This window comes from Sinohyriopsis cumingii, chromosome 8 (genome assembly GCF_028554795.1).
Source record: "Sinohyriopsis cumingii isolate HCF-2022 chromosome 8, ASM2855479v2, whole genome shotgun sequence".
Taxonomy (NCBI): domain Eukaryota; kingdom Metazoa; phylum Mollusca; class Bivalvia; order Unionida; family Unionidae; genus Sinohyriopsis; species Sinohyriopsis cumingii.
Window position 1 is genome coordinate 33904488 of NC_142968.1, and position 14156 is coordinate 33918643.

Consider the following 14156-nt stretch of genomic DNA (forward strand, 5'->3'; position numbering starts at 1 on the left):
ATACATACATACGTACGTATGTATGTATGTATGTATGTATGTATGTATGTATGTATGTATGTATGTATGTGTGTATGTATGTATGCATAATAAGCAAAGATGAGTTTACACGTAGGTGCGTGCGTACGTGCCTGCGTGCACACATGCACGCACACACACACTCACACACATACATACATACAGACATACATGCATATATACATACATGTGTGTGTTACTGATTTTCATCTAACAACTCATTTAACTTTTCAAACATAGATGAAATTTTGTACACACAATTTCTAGTGAGAAATAGTCAGAGGCGAATCTATAAAAGTCATTGCAGGGTGGAGGGAGACTAAACAGCTGCGTGAGATCTTAATTTTAACCATTTAGTTGCAGAGAAAACAAATTCTCTACGAATTACTTTTATTGTTTGGCTTTCATTTATTTTCACGCTACCTCACCCTCACATGACCAGTCGACGTCTGCCCCTGATAGAGTATCCAAAATTAGTGATACTTGTATAAATTAGTATGAAATAGCCGATTATCATACTCCAAAGCAAATATGTCTTTACACTTTATTATAGGTTGAATATAACATCGAAGACTAAATATAATTTTAAATTTAATACACAAGCTATTGTTTGCATTATGGGCTGTGAAGAATTCAAACTCACAATAAAAGATATTTTGAATATTCAGTAATGTGAAATATAATTTATTGAAATTACATGGGTAATTCAAGTGTTGAATAACGATTTAAATTCGTTTATTTCCACACTCCAAAATAGACCAAACTCCTCATGCTTCGTAAAACAACTGATTTAACTTATTAATTTAATGAACGTGTTTATTGCTTTTATTGCTGCTCTCTTCCGTTTTCTCATTTGCTCTCTTGCCGTTTCTTTCTTTCTTTCTTTCTTTTTTTTCTTTCTTTCTTTCTTTCTTTCTTTCTTTCTTTCTTTCTTTCTTTCGTTCTTTCTTTCTTTTTTTTTCGTACCTTCTATTTAGCCCATATGAGTGAGAACATCAAATGTATTCCACTACCAAATCGAATAACAAAACTGTTTAAATGTCTTTAACATTTATTGCCTAAAGTAAATCATTCCCGCTCTTCTTTCCTCCATTTTCATTGCTTCATTATGTGTATTTTCCCTTAAGTATTAAATGATGAGTTGCTAAGGTAATCATAACAATCTTCATCCATACACGAACTAGCTGAAAACATCCTTGATCGTGGGTCTTTGGTGTTAAAAATCCGATCCCCATACAGATCGTCATTTGACCAGCTTCTCCGATGTATTCTTTCCATTGCATATGCGTGGTCATAATCATCTCGAGGATAGTCAGCACTCAAGCACTGGGACGCACTTCTGGATTTAGAATCTGTTGATGTAAAACAAAATGATTAGGATTAGAGAGTAAGAATTAACAAATTCAAATTGCAAAGTTTGTCAAAGATTTTGTGTTTATTATTTCTTTGCAGAAATTAGCGACTAAGATAATGATTATTAATTTTACAAATATTTTTCGAAGATACAGTCAAGTACAAAAGCGATGGTAATTTCTTATTTATATAAGTAAAGAACTCTATCTTTTCCTGACTTTATGTATTAAAATCATATCAGCCGAATCTCTTGAGATAAGAGATTTTGGCTATGTTGTCTATTGTAATGATATGGTGTCTCTCAAATGTCATCACTTTGGGGGAAAGTGTTGTTTCCGTTTTGGCTAAAAAGGCCTTTAAATGGTATCATTTTATTTACCACAGTGGTAGCTGAAGGTAGATGAAAGTTTTGTTCTGTTATAAATTTTTACGAATATCTGCAAAACTCTTAGCACAAATTCCGTCGAATGAGTAAAGATTAAAGATGTTATGTTATTCGTGCCGTTTTTTTTTGTTGTTGTTTATTTTAATATTGGAAGGACGTGATAAGCTGATGCTTTCAATCATATTTGGATACATTCTGTTTGAAACCTATAATGCAGTTTGGTACAGATTGAAGCGAATCTTATAATAGCATTTACGCCAACTAAAGACGCGCGTCGTACGTTTTATCAAATATATTTTATATTCGCATACGGTACAACAATTATCATCGATTGTATGACTGCTACGTGTAAATTCATCTTTGTAACATAGGCAGACAAGAATAATTGATAGTTTCCACTACCTGAAAAGATTAAGAATCTGATTTAAAAATCTTAACTTGTCTCTCTTCAAGTTTTCAACCTTTAAAACTATGTATCCTCTCTCCATATTTTTCATTTAGTGTGTACAATGTTAGTGATGAAATGTTTTATAAGCTGTATGTTATATAATGATGCACTTAATAATTATAAATGTGATAAAATATCCAAAACGGATCAATATGTATATAAAATACCCAACCTCGAAACTGAGTTGGCTCTGGCCTACACGCAAAGACTTTTGAATTGAGGCACTTGACTTTCCTACTCTTTTGCGGCAAATTCGCAGCTTTCTTTGCAAAAGGTTTCTCTAGCTGGACGAAACTAGGAGGAGATATTACGTTAACAAAATCGAGGCTTAGCTCATCGCTTGATCTTGTACGGTGACTCTCCATGGTTCTTTGGCTGTTTTTCTTGGCAAATAAAATTGATGGATCGTGTCTTGGTAACGATCTCTTGTCAACTTTCTTATACGAATAGAAGGAATCGGCAACTATATTTTGTTGTTTATTTTTCTTCTTTACAACAGGATCCGGTGCAGGTGGCCGTAAAGTCATAAATCTGCGCTGCACAACATAACTGTATTCAAAAGAAGATTGCGATGTACTTCCGATTGATTTCGTGTCTAACAACTTCGAACGAATATATGGTTGTTTTGATTGACAAGCACTCGACAGTTCATCATATTCATGTATATAGTCATATCCATGAGCAGATTCGGATTGAATTGTTTCAGCCGATGATAAACTAGAATCAATATGCAAGTTACATCTTGTATTACCGGATGATTTTGCACAGCCTAACCCTCGTACGCACAGATTTTGATCGTTAAGTTTGACTCTGGCCTGGAATTTATTTCTCTTTAACTCTGTACGATCCTTTGAATTGTTTTTCGTCGAAACTGTTCTAGTTTCTTCGGGAATAAATGCACTGCTCGAACGGTAAACGATAGTCTGAATTCCGTTCCTGTAGAAGAAGCTATGCATCATGCTCATTCGTGCTGCAAATGATAAAACGTAAAACATTGTGCAGAATCATGTAGCGTCTACCTATATTTTGTGTATTTAATTTGCAAACGTTTCACAAGAATATGAGGAAAAATACAACAATAGGATTAAACCATTTTCTTGATACTGTATAAAAGGTGAGTAACTGTGATGGTGTGGCCACTACTAAATCGGAAGTAAAATGTGGTATAAGCCTTTTGTCAGCTAATGACGTGTGTGTAAACCAGTTTGAAAGTTTGTCTAAACCCCAGACACGCCGAGAAAGCATGGACTGTAACCAGGTTGCTGCCTTCTTTTTGATATATATTATTTTGTCCAAGTACCTATACTTTGATCTTTCCTTTTTTTTAAATTATTACTAACTGGATTGTGTAGATGTAGTGAGTTATTTTATTTTACTTCATTTATTAATTTCAATTCATTATTATTATTTAATGAAATAATGATGCTGGAGATTTAAGCAAATAGTTGCCTCCACAATTTAAACTTGTGAGACAATGGAAATTCTTTATCTTTCCAAATTAGTAAATACAAATATTGAAGAGACTTTAAAATGTTTTGTTTTCCAATTTAGGAAACAGCTCGAAAGAAATTAATTCATTTATTACAAACAAATTTTATTATGCAAACAAACCAAATAAATAAAATGCATAGTCTGTGATTTATGATAAAGGGACAATATCTTACTAAATATGTTTAATCGTTGAAAAAACAATATCGTGTATGTACTACATATTCTGACGTAAATTAAATTCACATCAAATTGTGCAATCTAGTTCAAATGTTTATTTATTGTTCAAAGCAGTATAGTTATTAACACTACAAGGTTGTTATGGAAAATTGCACACTATAACTATCGGATAAACGTGAGTCATTGGGATAGGACTGTATGCCAAGGTCTGAATATTACAGTTTATGTTAATTTATATGAGAACAGGTTTTCATAAACGTTTATAAATTCCATAAGGATCATATACTTTCGACAAATGCTATATTTCAGTTTTTTTCTATAAACATTATGGGGGGTCGATGCAATATTTAAAAAAATACATTTCACCTTTAGAATATGAATAAACTATCTTCTTTTACGGATGCATTTTGAGGCCGAAAATGTGGTATAATCAACAAATATTATAACCTATTCTGATTCGAAGCTTCCACACACCAACAACAACCAGACAAGCGGCGAAAATCGTTATCACTAGTGCAGTGATTATGAGCCATGTTGCCTTATCTGGAATGAAATAAATGTACACTAAGATTACAGACTTGCTTTGTCAGATTTTAACACAACGAAAAAAAGAAAAAAAAAACGCACACAGACATGCAAGCATATATATGTAAAGTCTTTGTACATATAGATCGAGGGAGACAAAATATAGTCAGACTAAGATAAATATGCATATACATATATACAAACATATATGCATACAAATATATACATAACATATCTGACCTAATTCTTTTATTGATTCGATGATTAATTGATCATACGAAAATCGTTCCTTATAACAAATACTATACAGCCTAATTAATTATTGTGATTTAACTGATACAGTTAACCCTATTTATATCGGTAATTACAGTTAGTGCTAGTAGACAATGATTGATTAGAAAATTAAACAATACACAATAACAAAATAAATAACATTGTTCGAAGTAGTATATGTTTGTGTGCGATATTGCATGGAAACTGTACGTAACATATCTATACTTTTTGATACAGGTATCAATTATCCTTTGTAAAGTTCTAAAACGGAACAAATCTGTTATTTAAATGGAAATATCTGTTTTATTTATTTATTTATTTATTTCAACTATTAGGTGGACGACGCGAAGTTATTCCACTCAGTAATTTACATTTCTCTTACACAACTTATCTGTACCTATATCTGAGCTCCTTGGTGGCGCTACATGTCCAGTCAGGTTGTTATCTGTACAATAAAAAACAAATCCATGGTTTTATATAGGCTTTCAACAAGATTGTATTTCTTCAACATCTATGCTACCCTTTAAACTCATGGACATTTGCCAAGGATGAAAAAACCTTTAAGCAAACGGAGAGAGAGAGAGAGACATAGAGACAGAGAGAGACAGAGACAGAGAGACAGAGAACGACACACAGACAGAGAGATAGACAGAGAGAAAGAGACAGAGAAAGACAGAGACAGAGAGAGAGACAGAGAGACAGAGACAGACATACAGAGTGAGAGAGATCTCACAGGCAGCTATCTGTACCGCAGTATTCACCAAGATTGTATTTCTTCAACATCTATGCTACCCCTTAAACTGATGGACGTTTGCCAAGGATGAAAAATCTTTATGCAAACGGAGAGAGAGATAAAGACAGAAAGACAAAGAGAGAGAGAGAGGGAGAGAGAGACAGGGATACAGACAGAGAGACAGAGACAGAGAAAGCGAGAGACAGAGAGAGAGAGAGACAGAGAGAGAGAGAGAGAGAGATCTCACAGGCAGCTATCTGTACCGCAGTATTCACATTACATTTGTTCAAGGACACTTAATGATAAAACTAAAAGCAAATTTCACAGGTGAATACATTTCTTTCCTGATGCTATGGAATGACACGACACATAATCTTCATTTTCTTGAATTAGAAACAGCAATAAATGTTGGTGTCATTCTGGTAACGATAGTAAATATTTTTCATTAATTGAAGATGTAATTGTTTAATGAAATCATACAGGCGGAGGGTGATGTATCCTGCTTTTGTATTTTCTCTAGAGCAAATGTTGCATATGTTGCGATGGAAACTAATATCACTACAGTAATACCTCGACCATTCGCGAGGTTAGGTTCCATTACCAATCGCGGATCAATAGAAATCGCAAATGTTTGGTACAAGTCACTAAAAATGCCAATACATGCTTATTTATAGGGTATAAACCCTAAATATGATCCAAATCATGCTCCCAAAGCACTTTAATTTCATTTAAAAATTTGCATAAAACATTACCCTTAAAAAGAGAAATAAATGGTTCACGTAAAAATAGAGTACAGTATCGCCTAATGGGTATTTGCCACACTAGCGCATTTACAGTACAGTATACTAATATTACTCCTATACTAAATCATTGGCTGATGTTTTCTTATGCACTCACAGTAAGGTAAAACCAAGTAACGAATGGGACTGTAAACTTAATGACTGACGTTTTCTTTGTCATTGTCAGGAAGGTAAACTGGTTAAACTTCATATGTCACAGAAGTCATATAACAAAGGTACAATTCAATAAAATAAAGAAAATATGTACGTAGAGGGTACCAATGAAAATTTCGCGAATCCGTGAATTCACGAATCCAGAAACGCGAATGCACGAGGTATTACTGTGTATATTGTATGTTATACGGCAAATTTCTGGCATTTCAAACTGTAAGTTTGAAACTAAATGAAGATGATGCCATAATTACTTTTTCGCACAGTACCGCCCACAAACTTCAATACCATTGTGTCCAATAACCTGCAGCTAATGTTATACGCCACTTGAGTGTTAAGTATTGCCGCCTTGAATGGTGACAAACCAAGTTCAAACCCGATAAGGCGCATGAACATTTTTCTTTATTTCTTGTACTGTTTTGCAATGAATTACTTAGGAGAATTATGATACGTACTACTGGTGTTTTCTGTACGAATATGTACAAAACAAGAACATAACAGTAAATCGATTATATTACCTCACGGGATAAGGTAAGTAATGTGTTAATTTTCAGTCTGTTGTACATGTTGGAAGCAAAAAGGTTTGATCATAAATTAAAAAGAAATTTTACTTGATCCGATTGAATAATGGATAGATTTCATACAATACAAATTGTTTTTCAACCACTCGATACAATAATCGTTATAAACTCGTTTCAAGTAAATAGCCTCTTTATAATGGTTCCCATTTTCTACTCAAACGTGTCGAGTACAGAGATCATTAATATTTGGCGCCTATATTTTGATATGAATATTATATCAACAACCTCCTCGGAAACTGTTGTTTTAATTCAAGTCCAACAATAATATATAAACAACATTCTGTATAATGAGATAATATGTACATCAATTGGTATGGAATAAAAATACCTTGAATGTCGAGAAACAAAGAATCCAGAAGGCGACCTTTGTGATTCCAAGCGAAATATGAGCCTTTATGTAGCCATTCGATTTCGGGAAATGAGAACGAAAATTCTCCTTTTCTCAACATACAGTTGTGAATATTTTTATTTTCCCCTGATCCAAAATTTGTATATGTGCAGCTGTCGTTAGTCGAATTATACATTACGACTGGTTGGCTCACTTTGGAATTGGGATTATCAACCCTTACCGAAGGCGTGTTGTCCTCATAAATTATGAATGAAAGTGTGATTGGTTCCCCAAGTCGTGCCACAAATACGTGACCTGCAAATCAAAATTAATGAAACAGAGGCATGAAATTTGTATAAAAACTAAAGTACAAATAACATGATATAGCGTGGATTATGTGTATGATGATGAATATATATTAAATATATTTTAAATTAAAAATACATACAATCTAGATAAAATTAAATGTTGAGTTTCTGGGTAGTTGCCGTCACGTGTGCCTGATACGTTAACATGCTGACCAACCGGAGTTATTTATAATCAATTACTATACACTAGAACCCAATAGACGAAGTATTCGACGTAATACATGCATATTATCTCTTATTTGTCCTTTATTTCGTGATTCGATCATGTAGCTCTGTTTGAGTTCATTACTTTTATAGAACATATTCATTCTTTTATCAGCAACTAAGATTATTTATTCTGTCTTTGTGAAAAAGTAATTTTGAGACACACACACACACACACACACACACACACATATATATATATATATATATATATATTATACACACACACACACACACACATATATATATATATATATATATATATATATATATATATATATATATATATATATATATATATATATATATATATATATAGTAGCAAATCAGTATCTAGCTAGCATGAACGTTTTGGATTCTTAGTGAGTCTTTTTCAACGGCAAAAATAAAACACAGACAAGACAAACAAATAAAACAGAACAACGTTTATTTTGTGCGGGCATTTACATGGCCATTTCTAGAGGAATTCAACCTTTTAACTGTATTGTGTTTCAACTAGTTTATTTCAGCTTGTTGCTCATACTGGAAATATTTGTATTGACCTAGAAATTGATGAGCCATACCGACAGCTGCATATTTAGAAAATTATTTAAAAGAAAATGTGTCGGTTCCTTACTGGAAGCTTACTGGACACGCCGCCTTAGACTTTTGAACCCATGAGGTTTCATCCAAAAGAACTAGAAAGGGACAATCATAAACAAATAAAATTATCTTTAGCAGCCGGCACATTTTCTTTTAAATAATTCCTATGACTACTATACTAATGAAATATCCGGATATCATTTGCACTTACGTAAAATAACAGATGTCGTTAGGGCTCATCAGTTTACAGGTTATTAAGTAGTCGAAAGCGCTCAGGCTACATAGATTTTAGTTTCTCACTGTTCATTGTCAGTTTATTGCATTTATCTTAATCAATCCCCTACACACGTGATCCCTTGCTGGATCCAGTGCACTTGAAAGGATTGCTATTCGCCATATATAAAAGAAGATTGCTAGCCACTTAAATACACGTATCTATGCTTATGTATGTATGTCTTCTATAGATAGATATACATTTACTCTCCATTTGATATGACACGAAGGTAATATGAATACTTACGAGCGACAAGAACACTTGTATACCCATTCACATTGGAATTTTCCTTTACTGTATAATTTCCACTGTCATTAAACATGACATTTAGTAGCAGAAAACTGAAATGACCATTGCTATTTACGACGCTCTCAATTCGACCTGTATAATTATTGTTGATAGATATGTTCCCTTTTTGGCCCTTCACTGGCATGTAGAGTACCACATTAGTGAAATGTTGATTACTAGTGTAACCAGAGAAGTTGATTTCCAAAAGTGTTTTTCCATCCGTTTTAGATATATCAATATAAACAGTAGCATTATTTCCATGGACAATTGTCGTCGGATTCAAATCTGCAAGGATGAACGATGGATCGTGTAAGACATACATGAAACGTGATATTTATATTAAGTTTATAAATGTTAAGTAACATCGTCTTCAAGAAAAGCAGGTTCGATATGCACACATTTTTACCTTCGAGCATGGGGTCCCGAGTGGTCTAAAGCGCTCTCCGTTACGGATCACTGCCATCTCACCTCTGTCTGTGGCGGATCGAGTCTCGGAGTTAGAAAATGAGGGTAGTGAGAAAGCTTGTCAGTAGCTTCTCGTGGGTCGACGTTTTTTCCGTGGTTTTCTCGGGTTCTTCCTCCACCATTAATAGTGGCCGCCATGTATAGCCTATCGTATGCTGAAAAATGGCGTTAAAACCTACAACAACAACAACAACAACAACCTTCGAACATTATTTGTACATATATGCATACATACATACATATTATCAATTTGCTTTCAAAAAGGAATTCTTTCTTTATGTACGATTGTGAAGGAACGATGAAGTCTTGAGACAAATTTAGTTGTTTTTTTTGTCAGGATTATCTGGGATATTTCATTCATTGAATTTATCATCTCAGTTTTGGACATATGGTTAATTGACGGACAGCCAGACAGATAAATATAGCGGGGTTACATAGATTTGTGAGAAGAAAAAAAATGTCAATGTTTAAATCAATTGTGCTTGTCATAATGCACCAGTCTACATTTGAACGTTTGCGTTATCATGTATTCCAAACCAAAGCAATATTAAAATAGGCTTTCAATTTTGCATGAGTATTTATTAGACCATATTTATGAGGATGTTTGGGAGTACATTCTATCATTGCTAGTTTACAATAGGTAAAGTTAATGAGCAAGGTTTGTATAAATAACCATAACATATTTGAATTAATAAAATGATGCTTGTCTCAATTATTATTTATTTTATGCTTAAATATTTCGATGAACAATGCTAGTTACTTCTTGCTCTAAGAATACTGAAAATGTATAAATTTTTCATGAAACACTCGAATTTGCTACCACATCTGTCATTTTAACTCACCTTTAGCGTGATCTTTTCCACAGAAAATGAGGCAAAGCGATAACATGGTCACAACATCCATGACTTTGCACTACAGTGCAGTGTGTTCTATGCAGTCATGACTAATGATTGTCTAAGGCATCATACGTGCTCTTAGCCAATGGGAAAATGAGTATGACAAAAAATAGTGTGTACATCTTCGTAGGTGATACATCAACACATTTCGTACTTTCTTCCAATGCAGTATCACAGGCAGTTATAATACTTGGATCTTATCGTTCTATAGGAAATCCTTTTCTACACCCTTTATCCGCTCGTAGTTATGAGAGAACCTGATAACACTGAAATAGTAAGACTTAAGCAGAGTTCTAGTAATAATAACTGATGAAACTATGATATACATGAAGTTTGATGAGTTAAAGAAATTACATTTTCGTTTTAGTGTATATGATATTTGGGTGTTTATAAAACAAAGACAAAATAAGGAAACATTTAGAGATTAGATAAAAGATAGCCAAACACGAGGACATGATTCAGGCTGGTACCCTGAGGTCTAAGCTTCTTTACTCACTATCGTGGACTGAGAAGCATTTTATGTAACCCATCCCCTCCTATATGATTCACTGAAACCAATCAGTTTAGGTGTTGTTCAAACCAGGAGTATTTACGTAATTTCGATTGAGCTGAGTGTGTGCAAGGACACAATGCAATCCAAATAATATTTCTTGGTATCATTTATATTTTACGTATCGTGTTTCTCTTATTTATGGCATGCGTATTGTATGTACTTTGGAGGGAACAAACCCATTTTGTTGTAAATGCGTGTGATTTTGATTATTAACGTAGCTTCAACCGAAATAAAAGTCACAATACTACGCTGTCTGCAGTGAGGCAGTTAATAATGGTGTATACCACTGGATCATTATGCCGCAGATACGTAACATGATGTAACACCCATTCACATTCTCCCGACACTACGCCAAACAGTCCTAACGCTAACATCTTAATGCTGAGCGCCTAATGAAGCGGCTGTTAGTACCATTTGTATAAGTCTTTGGTGTGACTCGGCTGTTGTCCGAACCCGCATCCGAAGTGGACGATCTAACCACTAGGCCACAGTTTGCAACACAATGAAGGAATGTTTCTCTTTTCATTTAAGTGAAATTAATTAATTGTGCGTGTGCGTGCGTGTGTGGGGGGGGGGAGGAGAAAAGAGAGCGAAAATAAAATAGTCCTCCAATTAACAGCAATTAATGTTAGGCATTGTTCAGCGTCACATTACAGAGAATTATGCCTTAATAATATACATTTTAATAAAGGAACGTGACAATGAAATATATATCCTCCGTATACGCAATGCAATGATATAATGACTTTCAACAACTAATAGTTTATATGGAACAGGAAAGATATTAATCTGACATAGATTTACACAAGAATGTGCATGGTTATGACCGTCACAAATAATTACTTATTTGGTATACGAAATAATGTTGTAATATTCAATCAGACTACTTGATATTACAAGTCACATGTACTAAAATCAGTTAGATTGATACTTTTGAGGTGTTCAGTTACGAAAATAGATCCAAAGATAAAGATTTTTCCCTTCAAAACAGATGTGTTATTGAATCATAATCAATATGTATTTCGAATTAATATTCGCTTTGTACAGTATGTAATAAATAAACATCAAAATTACCACGAATTCAGAGAAATATGTTTTGTTTTATCCGACATTCTCGTATAAACATACTTTTTAAGGCAAGCGCTGATTCTGAATTTAATTATAGGTTATCTGTATTTACTTGCTACATACGATACGAAAAGCGTTGGAAATAAATAACGATTTAGATTTTAAATGTGGCTGTCAGGAAAATGTGCGTAGAATTGGTACATTGTTCATACTAACCTTTACTAACTAAAGTATTGTATAATATATTCGTCACACAGTCAAGGTCAATACAATGCGTTTAATGCGACAGAAGAGAAAGATAAAACTACACGTAACAATGGATGACCGGCGAAAGTAGGAATTAGAAAGGAAAGGAAATTATGCATGGTACATAGGACAATGTATTTACACGTAGAAGATACAAAACAAATTTTTACATTTCTTGACGCATCAATACATTTTTATATTTGAAGTCAATGACGTACAAAGCGTTACTTTGTATATTAATTTGACACTGATGTTTAGAATTGGTGGAAACATGCAATAGGCACACCGTTTGCGTCATCTGAAACAACTGTATTGCAGTCTAATGGAGGTTTCACATAATTTTTGCATACCTTAAATTAAGTATGTTTTCAGTAACTTTACTTAGTCGACAAATGCTTCCAGCAGCAGTCAGTACTCGCTGAGGTACAAAAGGTAACACAATCTGGAAAGAATAAATGGCAAAAATTTAAATGTTTGGTACATCACTCAAGATGCACCATATAACACATTACACAATACAAAATATGATCGTTTTTACACAATGGTATTTCAAATCCATTTTAAAGAACGTGTGCAACATTTTCAGAAGGAAAATGATTGGCTTGAAGCTTACCTACAACATAAGTATCATATTTTAAAAACAAGGTGTAACACACCAAACATGTTTTAATGCAGCAGTTCACAAGGTCACGTGATATACGCAAACTTCATAAGTGCAGACAGTACAATGAAAAAGCCACTTCGCTTCATCCTTTGCAAATAGAGTTGACAGTTTTTAATATAACCACATCTGCTTCTGATAGAAATATCTATATTATATTCTTCATTATTCCCAGCTTTAAATTAGAAAAAGTATTCGGGCTAAATTAAGGCTTGGTATCATTTTAAATGTTCGTAATTAGTTCGTGCTATATATTTAGTGATCAACTGTGGAAACAATCATATCGCTCAGCAATACAACCTTTCCAACGGACACAAGTAAATACGTACAAACGTATAACACCAATTTAGGGAATGCATTTAAGTATGCATGAAGTATAAACTAACTTAAAGAGAGTAATTAATGTTCAATAAGACACACCGACAGGCAGGCATATATACACGAATAGTCAGAGACTATTTTGTAGTCGAAAACATTTCCTTTATGTATGAACTTGTCGAACGTGATTATGTCAAGTAAACTAAATATGTCACAAGCTTGAAACCAAGTTCATCCTCATTCCTAATGAAATGTATTCTATGCATAATATATGTCTGACCCTTGTTTGCATGTGTATGTTTATGTGTGTTTTGTTTTCATTTTGTTTCCCACCGTTCGTCTTTGCTTAAGAAAATTACTCCGTCTTTCATTAGAATCAGACGCCGTCCTTGAGGAAGCATGAAAGCACTACTGCGTCATAATTTTATGTTGTTGTATTTATTCAGTCTCCCATCTTGCTACAGCCTGTGGGAAGAAATCGGGAGAACACTAACCCTTCCTTTCCTACCATTATTGGACTTCGTCAGCATTAGATCAAAAGCCAAATACCTTATTGATATTTAAATATTGTTTGTTATTTGATTGGATTTAAATGATTGTAAAGATTTAAGGAATCATAGAGTTAAAGGAGATTTGATAATCATTAACTTGTGACCAAGATTTGGGAGTTATGACCAATATTTATCTAAAAATAGGAGTTCGACCGGCTTATTAGCAAACAGGTATTTTCATATTGCTCCACCCAAATATGCATTCAAGTATCATTTGGTTTCCAGAGTTTAATCCTTTGGAGAGTTTTGATTCTTGTATTTCTTACAACCTAACACTATTCAAACGTTGTAGGTTGTATCCTTTTCGTTTTAAATTATAATCAAGTTATGTGTCAAGAGTTAAAACTGTTCAAAAGAACACCGAGATTAGGGTGCTGTTTTAAGCAATGTGTCATGATAAACGTATAAAGGGTTTACTGC

General features: G+C 33.6%; 1 protein-coding gene across 8 annotated transcripts; it reads right to left on the reverse strand.

Moving 5' to 3' along the window:
- Positions 1-596: 596 nt before the first annotated feature.
- LOC149793268 (uncharacterized) lies at positions 597-12680 on the reverse strand. Of its 8 annotated transcripts, none has more exons than XM_089967248.1 (7): positions 12557-12680; positions 8937-9263; positions 7263-7577; positions 5053-5115; positions 4320-4415; positions 2377-3174; positions 597-1370 (listed from the first exon to the last, which is right to left on the reverse strand). In XM_089967248.1, exons 2-7 carry the CDS (start codon positions 9121-9123, stop codon positions 1141-1143), a joined length of 1689 nt encoding a protein of 562 aa, XP_089823374.1. In that variant the 5' UTR covers positions 9124-9263; positions 12557-12680; the 3' UTR covers positions 597-1140. The 8 variants fall into 8 exon arrangements, with proteins under 8 accessions (XP_089823374.1, XP_089823373.1, XP_089823372.1 ...); XM_089967247.1 differs by lacking the exon at positions 12557-12680 and adding an exon at positions 10286-10524 and having other exon boundaries at positions 5068-5115; positions 7386-7577; XM_089967246.1 differs by lacking the exon at positions 12557-12680 and adding an exon at positions 10286-10524 and having other exon boundaries at positions 7386-7577.
- Positions 12681-14156: the final 1476 nt, after the last annotated feature.